The sequence below is a fragment of the Nyctibius grandis genome, chromosome W (genome assembly GCF_013368605.1).
Source record: "Nyctibius grandis isolate bNycGra1 chromosome W, bNycGra1.pri, whole genome shotgun sequence".
Lineage (NCBI taxonomy): Eukaryota > Metazoa > Chordata > Aves > Nyctibiiformes > Nyctibiidae > Nyctibius > Nyctibius grandis.
Genome location: NC_090694.1, coordinates 20,736,974 through 20,748,190, shown reverse-complemented (window position 1 = coordinate 20,748,190; position 11,217 = coordinate 20,736,974). Strand labels below are relative to the sequence as shown.

At 44.4% G+C, this 11,217-nt stretch overlaps 1 protein-coding gene across 3 annotated transcripts in view; it reads left to right on the top strand.

The window, feature by feature from the left end:
* The first annotated feature begins 517 nt into the window (after positions 1-517).
* Positions 518-11,217, top strand: part of LOC137675691 (ceramide transfer protein-like) — a 134,661-nt gene continuing 123,961 nt past the window's right edge. For all 3 annotated transcript variants that reach the window (XM_068421868.1, XM_068421867.1, XM_068421866.1), the window contains exons 1-2: positions 518-874; positions 5,119-5,253. In XM_068421868.1, coding sequence (XP_068277969.1) covers positions 779-874; positions 5,119-5,253 — 231 coding nt within the window. In that variant the 5' untranslated portion in view covers positions 518-778. The remainder of the gene's footprint in view (positions 875-5,118; positions 5,254-11,217) is intronic.

The window sequence follows — 11,217 nt, the reverse complement described above, 5'->3', positions numbered from 1 at the left end:
CCATTTTTGTTAAGAGAAAGGCTTGCCGCTCACCCCCCAAGTCCTGCCGGCTTGGGGTAGGGAAGGCGATACTACTTCTCTCACGCTAGAAAGCGAGCAGGGCCGGAGAAACGCTTCATCTTACTAGAGTCCTTCCTCACCCCCCCAAGAAAAAAAGCAAATATCGCCCTAAGTAGCTCCACTGCCCTCATCCGGCGGCGGAGGGAACGGAGTTCCCCACCTCATCGGGCTACGGAGGCAAAACCCACCGCTAGCGCCACAGAAATGACGAAACCAAGATGGCAGTCACCTATCGATGGGAGGGAGACAGCTACTGCAGCGGACTACATCTCTGAAACCCAACTGTGGCCAGGCTTACCACTGCACGGAAGAAGACTACAACTCCCGGCAGGCGCCGCGCGGGCCGGCTAGCGGAGCTGGGAGGGAAGGCAAGGGACGGAGCTCATAAATAGTGGCACAGAGCACCCGCCTCGCGTAAGATGGCGGCGGCTGCGCTGAGTGGAGTGCGTGGCAGGTAGACGCGTACTCATCCCTCCTCTCCTCGCTACCTCTGTGTTGTGGCCCTTACCGCGGGTAGGGGCTGTGGAACTACAGTGAGTGGAAAGCCCGAGCTTGTGTGCCTCGGCGCCGACTAGTCGCTGGCAGGGGCGGGCGGCGCTGGTGGCCCTGCGGACGCGGAGCAGTGCTGCTCAGGTAGAGCCCGCTGTTCCCGTCCCTTCAGCAGGGGAAGGCTAAGGTTGCTGTGGGTGGGGGTCGCTCGGCTTTTCCCTGCTCGGCTATGTCGGACAATCAGAGTTGGAATTCCTCCGGCTCCGAAGAGGACCCCGAGACCGAGCTCGGGCTGCCTGTTGAGCTCTGTGGGGTGCTCAGCAAGGTAAGCTGCCTTTCATCCTCCCCGCAGCCTGTGCCTGGCGGCCTCTCGCTTCCCCTCTCCGCGCCGCACTACGGCCCCCCCTCCCACAGCTGGCCGAGGTGTGTCAGCCCTGTCTGCCTGTCTCCTCCCCACCCTACCCCTCCGGACGATTAGGCTGAGGCTCCCGCCTCCCCCGGCGCCGGTGGAGGGGCCTGGTGGGGGCGTGGGAGGTGCCGGCACAGCCGAGGCAGCCGCCACCTGATGACGGGGAGCCTGCTAGGCAGCTGTTCCGGCGCCCGGCGCGAACCGCCCGCGCTCCATCCCTCAGCTGAGGGCACTAGCCCCGCCGGGCTGGGGGGAAGTGGAGGGGCTCGCGTACTTACCCCCGTATTTGTACAGCGCCCGCCCGCCCATCTCCACCCCTGAGAGGCGGCTTGAGGAAGCACTTTTTGGGGGAAGAGCCGCGGGTGCGGCTTCAGCCCTGGCTGGACGGCTGGGGGAGGTGTCGGCGCCCGGCCCGGGAGGCCCTGCCGCCCCATGCCACAGTACCGAGCCCGCTGGCTGCCTGGCGTGAGCTTCCGGAGAGCGAGGCCTGCGAGGGGGCGGCCGGGTGCGCGCGGGGAGGGTGTCTCCCCCACTCCTCAGGCTCCTGGCTGAAGCTGGCGGCGGGCCCGGGTGCGGGCTGGGGCCGCGGCATCCCGCTCCCCTGCCCGGGAGTTCCTGAAGGCAGGCGCAGCCCATGGTCACTTCCCAGGAGCAAGTCCCAGCACAGGAGAGGCACAACCTTTAGTCCGAGTATCAAAAAAGGGTAATAAAATACCCCTGCAGCAAGAGATACGGGAGGTGGGGAGGAGCGAAAGGAAAACGACACTAAAGCTTGTTTTCCCCTTTTAAAAATAAACATCACTTTTTTCTCTTTTATCACTGAAAATAAGATGACTTGCAAGTATGTGTCGGATGATACTGGGAAACTTTAGGAGTGCTTTAAAGTTGAATATTGAATTACTAAGTTTGAAATCAGATTTTTTTTTTTGACAGAAAGTACATTCAGAATAATGTTGAAATATATTTAGAATTAAAGCACTATGTTTTGAATTTCTTTCCTACACAATAAGGCCAGGCACAGGCCCTGGATGTTAAGAAAACAGCTGTAACGGGGCCAGTACTCTGCTTTTTGTGAGGGATTCTGTGAACTCCTAGTCTTGAAAATGTTTCTAAGCCCAGAGATGGGAGGAACGGTTAGGAGAAAAGAAGGGCCTTGGCTCTCATCTGTAAGATCTTATCATCTAATAGTGGATGGGGGAGGGAGAGGATGAGATGGATGTGAGATATTACAGCAGTTAAAATGTGAGGTTTTAATTTAGTTGTGTAGTTTTATTGTTTTTTTTTTCCATTGCAAAGTTTTCCTTTGATTAGATGCTTCCCATCATTAGAAACTTGAATATTTGTGGGATGTAATTTTTTTATGTTAGCAAAATAAATACTTGATTAAGTCTCAGTGTTGTTTTTTACTGGTGTAGCAGGTGAACCCATGGCTTCTTCTGATGTTCTGTAGCTTAGGTTATGTGCAAATGTTTCTGGATGATTGTGCTGAGTGTAGCTGATGCTGCCTTTCCTGTGAGAACATGGGATGTAATCCGAATGGTCAAGTATAGTGAAACCTGTTGCAGTGAATATGCTTGAGGGATAAGTTTACCTTTTTCCAGTTGGTGCCTCAGCAATACTTGAGACAAACTAATTAAAATGAAATGGTAGCATACCAAACTTTCTCCTAAAGAAATATTTATTTTTAATAACTTATTGTGTATAATTACATTTTAAATCATTAAAAGTAGGCTGCAGTTCTCCATGTGCTTAGTAGTGTTTCAGTTGTTCTACCCTTTGGTAAAGAGAGAAGCTTTGAAGGAAATGGAGTAATTTGGTAAGAGAATCTTATTAGAAGTATGTCCTGCTGGTGTCTCTAAATGTTTCAGAACTCCATTTTTTTTTTTCATTGTATTTCCTGCTTACCATTTTAAGGTGGATACAAAGAAAGAACTTCAATGTGGAAGTGTCTGTCTTGATGCACAATGTCCCTCTCATCCAATGTCCCTTCCCTGACTGAGGAAGGAAATTGGGAAAAGGGGGGAGACTTGTGGGTTAAAATTGAACAGATTTAATAAAATAAAGAAACCAGTATAAATGATAATAAAAAACACACAAAATTATACTTAGCTACAAAGTTGCAGCAAGTTACTCCAGGAATAGCAATCCTTGGGAATGAGAAAGAGGGATGCTAGAAGAGAGGACAGCAAAAAGAGCCCTACCTCTCTTCAGGAAGCCCTCCCTTTTGTAGTGAATTTGATGTTAATGATGTAGAATACACCTGTGGGCCAGCCTGGGTCAGCTGCCCTGGATTTAACAGCCAAGGGCCTTGATCACCATGGCTGGCCACAAACTGAAACCAAATCCCAATGAAACCAGGACACTATGTCAAAGAAGGAAAGGTATTTTCCTACCTGTTTCTTGCTCTTTTGCCCAAGGTAACTTTGGACTCTGCCTTTCACATCTGGGAGGAATTGGGAATATGAGAGACAGGAAAAGGAGGAAGGCAGAAAATAATATACCTCCATGACAGCTTATGTTGCCAGTTCATGTACTAAGCATAGCTGAGACTTTCTTTAAGAAATACTAAGCTTAGTAATTTGATGTATTAAGAGATCATAGAATCATAGAATGGTTTGGGTTGGAAGGGACCTTAAAGATCATCTAGTTCCAACCCCCCTGCCACAGGCAGGGACACCTTTCCACTAGACCGGGTTGCTCAAAGCCTCATCCAACCTGGCCTTAAACACTGCCAGGGAGGGGGCATCCGCAACTTCTCTGGGCAACCTGTTCCAGTATCTCACTACCCTCACAGTAAAGAATTTCTTCCTAAGATCTAATATAAATTAGGAAGAAATAAAAAGGGCTTATCCAAATATAGCCCAAATATATCTAAATTTAGCCTGTATAAAAAGGGCTTATCCAAAGATAAAAGGCTTTATCTTTGGAGAGCAAATCTAGGTCTTATCTATGCTTGAAAATTGTTAGGAATTTCTCAGCTACAGAATTTGTTTTCTGTAGACCTCCTCTTGTTATTAATAGAGTTAACATGCTTGTTATGGGACATGTATTAACTAATATGTGTAGTATAGTGTAGAAACAAGCCTGTTAGTCCACTTTCTTCCCCCTATTTATATGTTATAAAAATGGTGAATAATGTTTGGAATTAAATGCTAAAAAGAGACATTTTAAACTTATTTCTTGGAGCTTTTTGTCAAAGAACAGTTGTCATGATCAAAGAAATGCTTGCATGATAAAATTTTCAGTGCTTTTGTTTCCATTTTTATCTAATATATAGTTTTAGCACTGTGATTGAAGACCAAGCACTAGTGTGTAGCCAGTTATAGAACAGTCCTGATCAGTGTCATATGATTCTACAAAGTGCAGTTCAGTATTGTTAAGAAGATGTTGCAAATAAGATTAATAATCAGAGCTTTTAGTCACTTCTAATTAGATCTTTGTAGGATGAATACAGGAGTTGTTCCTGGAATATCACTTTCATTCCATGTGTGGATGTGGAGTCCCTAGAAAAATCTGAATAACAAAAGGATGATTGGATGTCTGATGATAAGCAAGTATCATATTATGAGAAAGTATCATATATGAGAAAGTGGCTAGGAATTAAAACCTAAAGCAATATCTATGGGTAATATTAAATTGATAAAGAACTGATTGCTCTAGGTGCTATAGTAGTTATATATTGTACTGGTGGGATAATGGCATGTTTTTATTTATATGAAGAGAGCTAGGTACTTTATTAAACTAATTTTTGTAGAAATTAACTTTTATATAAAATAAATTATTTTATGTTCTGCTGAAGATTGGCTTTTGGTCTAACTCCAGATTTTAAATCAAATGAATAAACTCACCTTAGTGATTAATGTTTTATTCCCCCTCTCCCCCAATTTGTTATCAGTATGTTTATTACCTTTATTTTAACAGGCCTTGACAATGCAGTTGCAGTTAAAACATCTGTTATCTTATTGTTCATTTGAAACAACTGGTGTTTAGTACCATCAGGAGTTTGTAAAATGATTTTAGGAGCTCTAGGCAGAAGAGGAATAAAAGTTCTCAATTGGGAAGAACTTCTATAGAAGTTGTTTTTTTTTTCTCCTGGTGCTTGAAAGCCTGAGAAATATCAGTCAAACTGATTTTATTGTTATTTTGAATTTTTTTTACAGTGGACCAACTACATTCATGGGTGGCAGGATCGATGGGTAGTTCTGAAAAGCAACACACTCAGTTATTACAAGTCTGAAGATGAAACGGAGTATGGTTGCAGAGGCTCTATCTGTCTGAGCAAGGCTGTGATTACGGTAAGTGCTATTTCAGTATTGCCATATTTTCATGTTTTGGGGTGTTACATATTTGTAGGCTAATGTCTGGTGAAAGCAAATATGGGTATGGCAAATTAATATTAAATGACCTAACAGAATTTAAGTTAGTGATATTAGTGCAACACTATGGAGCGGGACAAGGAGTTACTAATAAAAACCAAGCTGTTCTCATTTGAGACTGCAGTAAGCAGCTTTTCATCTCTGTTATCTTAGAGGTATCTGTGGGTAGGGATACAGTTTGCTTCTGGAGGAGGCAGAGTTTTCCTAGGGGTCAGCCTAAGACCCTGGACCAACTTCCCAAAGGAGGCAGCATCCACAGAATGACAGAATGGTTAGGGTTGGAAGTGACCTCTGGAGATCATCTAGTCCAACCCTCTGCTAAAGCAGGTTCACCTAGAGCATGTTGCACAGGGTCATGTCCAGGTGGGTTTAAAATATCTCCAGAGAAGGAGATTCCACAACCTCCCTGGGCAGCCTGTTCCAGTGTTCTGTCACCCTCAAAGTAAAGAAGCTTTTTCTCATATTGAGATGGAACTTCCCATGTTTCAGTTTGTGCCTGTTGCTCCTTGTCCTGTCACTGGGTACCACTGAGAAGAGTCTGGCCCCATCATCTTGACGCCTGCCCCTGAGGTATTTGTAAGTGTTGATAAGATCCTCCCTCAGTCTCCTCTTCTCCAGGCTAAACAGACCCAGCTCTCTCAGCCTCTCCTCATAAGAGAGATGCTCCAGTCCTCTGATCATCTTTGTAGCCCTCTGCTGGACTCTCTCCAGTAGATCCTTATCTTTCTCGATCTGGGGGTCCAGAACTGGACACAGTACTCCAGGTGTGGCCTCACTAGGGCAGTGTAGAGGGGGAGGATAACTTCCCTTGACTTGTTGGCCACACTCTTCGTAATGCACCCCAGGATACCATTGGCCTTCTTGGCCACAAGGGCACATTGCTGGCTCATGGTGACCTTGTCCAGCAGGACTCCCAGGTCCTTCTCCGCAGAGCTGCTTTCCAGCAGGTCAACCCTCAGCCTGTCCTGGTGCATGGGGTTACTCCTCCCTAGGTTCAGGACCCTACGCTTGCCTTTGTTGAATTTCATTAGGTTCCTCTCTAGCCTGTCCATCACAGTCCTTACACTTTGCACTAGAAAGAGAAGGTAGTATTTCTTTGACTGTACTTTCTGAACGTGACTGTACAACATTTCCAAAATAAAATGTTCTACTATGTGTTTCCTCCTCTAAACAAGTGCGGTGCCGTTTTTGTCTAATGCTAAAAGATCCAGCATTATGCTGGTAAGAATAAAGAGCCTACGTATAAGTGAAATCTCAAAGATGAATTGGCCTTAGAAGATAAAAGAAAAAAAAAATCTTTTTGTAGCTTTCAGAATTATGGTATGTATTAATATGACTAATGCTTGCCAAAAAGCATGCTGTAGCTTTTCTGTGTTACTGTTAGTCAGTCCAGTTATTTGACTTGGGGGAGAAAAAAGCTGGACTTCTGTGTAGCACATAACTTCCTAGAGCAGTGGTGTTAAATCTTACTGTTTATGTTCTTATTTCACCAAATGTTTTGCTTTCAAACTGAATTGAAGATGACATAAGTTTCTTTTTCTTACTAATATTCAGCTTACAAATAAAATTTTTTAAACACATTTTGGTTTGGAAAAAAAGAAGACTGGATGGATTACATCAACTGTATTTTGGAAAAAAGATTGTGAGGAAAAAGCAGATTTTTCCATTTAGATGTCTGACAGGTATTGCAGGCATCTAAAAATTAAAACAGATTACCTCATTTCTTTTAAAGCTCTTTTAAAAACTGCTTAAACTTTTAAAACTTGCTCAAGATTTGACTTATTTAGGAATATATGGTGCACAGCAACAGCATCTAGAAGTGCTCATTTAAGTGTACTTCTGGAAGTCTGTAGAGGTACCAGCCTCTGATTAGGACTTCTAAAAAGGTGTCTCATTCACTAGTAAGAGGCTTAACAAGCCAACCAGGCAGAGACAGGAAGGTGGTGGCAAGGAGAGGGTAGGCCAAGGGATGTCTGGAAGTGTGCTGTAGACCACATCTCAGCAGCTTGAATTCCAGTTGTGGTGGCAGAGAGATTCCAGTGATGCTGATATTGCTTCTGGAATGTTTTGGTATATTGCACTTTGTGAAGGGAAGTTGGTGAGCTGCTTATCTTTTGACTAGGAAGTGTGTAATACTGAAACTTCTTGCAAATAGCTTTTTTCCCCTCTCTTCTATCTGGAACTTGTTACATTTGGTAACTTGAATTGTTGCTTTTTTTTTTTTTCCAGTTCTTGAGCTTGAGTACATTGAGAAAGAATAAAAAGTGGGCATAGTTCTACAAATTAATCTGATATTTTAGTTGTTCCACTTTGATTCATGATCATGCACTGAGTGGTATTTGACAGTTTAATTGCTTGATTGTAGTTTGAAATGTCATCTCTGAAACCTGGTAAACTCCTGTTAATTATTTCTAGCTACAGTTAGTGATTGCTGTATAAATATTAGAGGTTCAGAAATACTATTGGATCATTTCATGTGTCTCTAGGATATAGAAATTTACTTCTGAAACTGCCATGTGATTATTTTATCTCATTTTTCGAAAGTTATTCTTCTAGGTCAGAGTTTTAGAATGAATGCTTCTGGTTTGATAGTTGTTTGGTAGCAAATTGAATAGGTTTTTTAAAAACCTATGTTTTCATTAGTAGAAAATGAATTATGCTCAAAGATAATTGTTTAAAATAATCTTCCTGAGGTACATAGTTAATCTTTCCTTTCATGTCCTTGTAATGTCTTACTAACTATAAGCTTACTAGCATGTATTTAAATGCATAGGAGAACACCAATAGTTAATAAATGTTGAGATGATAATGGAAAGCTACTTTTGCTATCAGTGGAACTTATTTGTTACTGTATGTCTTGTGATTACTTTGATATTGAAGGGAAGTTGGGTTTCTTAGTGACTTAATGTTCAGTAGCACTGATCTGATGTAGTTGGGATCTTAATCTTGAATATTTTTCGACAGTCTTTCACTATACTGTAAGTTTAGTTTTCCTTGATCTTGCTAATCCAGAGTCAGGCATAGTAACTCCTAACCTGGTGTGTCGCAGGAAGTTTTCCTTAAGTACAAAGCAGGGCATGAGTGGTATGAGATGGTGTTGATGGCTGTAATGTTTCCTTGTAGGAAAGGGGGGATTGGATTCTCATGAAGCTTTCTTTTAGGTGCTCAGATTAGGTATGCATGTTTGCCTTCAATGGGAGATGTAATGATTTTCTGTGTGTAATTAATGTTACTAGTAGTATAGAATGTCTGCGTTTTGATGTATAGGCATAAATTTGGACAGCTTCTCTCACTGAGTAGTTTTATTGTACTTCAAGCAATGAAGATAAACCTAATGATAAGTCATAGTATGAATTAAGAGACATGAATGCTCCATTCAGAAAGCCAGAGTCCTTTTTTATCTTGTTTTATCATTCCTATCACATTGGGCAGAGATTGATAGATAATTCTATGGGGTTATTTTATAAAATGACACTTGTCTTTCCCCTCTTTAATTAATGAGAGGAAGACTTGTTAAATTAGCTCATTAAAGTAGCTTCTTTAGGTAGGAGACTTTAATTTGCCAGATGTCTGCTGGAAACTCAGCAGAAAGGAGGCAATCTAAGAGGTTCCTGGAGTGTGTGGAAGATAATTTCCTAACACAACTGGTTAGTGAGCCCACGAGGGGAAGTGCCCTGCTAGACCTGCTGTTTACAAACAGAGAAGATCTGGTGGGAGATGTGGTGGTTGGAGGCCATCTTGGGCACAGCAACCATGAAATGATAGTTTTTGATTCTTGGGGAAAGAAGGAAGGGGGTCAACAAAACCTCTACCTTGGACTTGCAGAGGGCGAACTTTGGCCTGTTTAGGACACTGGTTCAGAGAGTCCCGTGGGAAATAGTTCTTGATAACAAAGGGGTCCAGGAAAGCTGGACATAATTTAAGAAATCTTAAAGGTGCAGGAGCAGGCCATCCCCATGAGCTGAATGATGAGCCGTGGGGGAAGAATTCTGGCCTGGTTGAACAGGGAGCTTTCGCAGGAACTTGGGGGGGGAAAGAAGGTTTATGATCTTTGGAAAAAGGGGCAGGCAACTCAGGAAGAGTACAAGGATGTCGCTAGGTGATGTAGAAAGAAAATTAGAAAGGCGAAAGCTCAACTAGAACTCAATCTGGCCACTGCAGTAAAAGATGATAAAAAGTATTTTTATAAATACATAAACAACAAAAGGAGATCAAGGGAATATCTCCGTTCTTTATTGGATGCGGGGGGAACATTGTGACCAGGGATGAGGAAAAGGCTGAGGTGCTTAATATCTTTTTTTGCCTCAGTTTTTCCCAGTAAATCCAGTTATCCTCAGGGCAGCTTGCCCCCCTGAGCTGGTAGATAGGGATGGGGAGCAGAATAGACCCCCTGTAATTCAGGAGGAAGTAGTTGATGACCTGCTGTGCCACTTGGATGCTCACAAGTCTATGGGACCGGATGGTATCCACCCAAGGGTACTGAGGGAGCTGGCGGAAGAGCTTGCTAAGCCACTCTCCATTATTTATTATCAGTCCTGGCTAACCAAGGAGGTCCCAGATGACTGGAGGCTGGCAAATGTGATGCCCATCCACAAGAAGGGCCAGAAGGAGGATCCTGGGAACTACAGGCCTGTCAGCCTGACTTTGGTGCCTGGCAAGGTCATGGAACAGATCATCTTGAGTGCGATTACACAGCACATACAGGACAATCAGGGGATCAGGCCTAGTCAGCATGGGTTTAGGAAAGGCAGGTCCTGCCTGACCAGCCTGATCTCTTTTTATGACCAGGTGACCCATCTAGTGGATGAGGGAAAGGCTGTGGATCTAGTATACTTGGACTTCAGCAAAGCCTTTGATACTGTCTCCCACAGCATTCTGGATAAGCTGGCAGCCCACAGCTTGGACAGGTGCACTCTTTGCTGGGTTAAGAACTGGCTGGATGGCCGGGCCCAGAGAGTGGTGGTGAACAGTACTGCATCCAGTTGGCATCCGGTTACTAGTGGTGTCCCCAAGGGCTCAGTACTAGGCCCAGTCCTGTTTAATATCTTCATTGATGATCTGAATGAGGGGATTGAGTGCACCCTCAGTAAATTTGTGGATGACACTAAGTTGGGTGGGAGTGTTGATCTGCCTGAGAGTAGGAAGACTCTGCAGAGGGACCTGGACAGGTTAGATAGATGGGCTGAGACCAATGGTATGAAGTTCAACAAGGCCAAGTGCCAGCTCCTACGCTTTGGCCATAACAACCCCATACAGCTCTACAGGTTGGGGGAAAAGAGTGGTTGGGAAGCAGTCCAGTGGAAAAGGACCTGGGGGTATTGGTGGACAGCCGGGTGAACATGAGCCAGCAGTGTGCCCAGGTGGCCAAGGCCAACAGCATCCTGGCTTATATCAGGAATAGTGTGGCCAGCAGGACTAGGGAAGTAATTGTCCCCCTGTACTCAGTACTGGTGAGGCCACACCTCGAGTACTGTGTCCAGTTCTGGGCCCCTCACTTCAAGAAAGACATTGAGGTGCTGGAGCGAGTCCAGAGGAGGGCAACAAAGCTGGTGAAGGGTCTAGAGGGTATGTCCTATGAGGAGCAGCTGAGGGAACTGGGATTGTTCAGTCTGGAGAAAAGGAGGCTGAGGGGAGACCTTATTGCTCTCTACAATTACCTGAAAGGAGGTTGTAGTGAGGTGGGGGTTGGCCTCTTCTCCCAGGCAACTAGCAACAGGACTAGAGGACATAGCCTCAAGCTGCACCAGAGGAGGTTCAGGTTAGACATTAGGAAAAACTTCTTCACAGAAAGGGTTATTAGGCATTGGAATGGGCTACCCAGGGAGGTGGTGGAGTCACCATCTCTGGAGGTGTTTAAGAGAAGACTAGATGTGGCACTTAGTG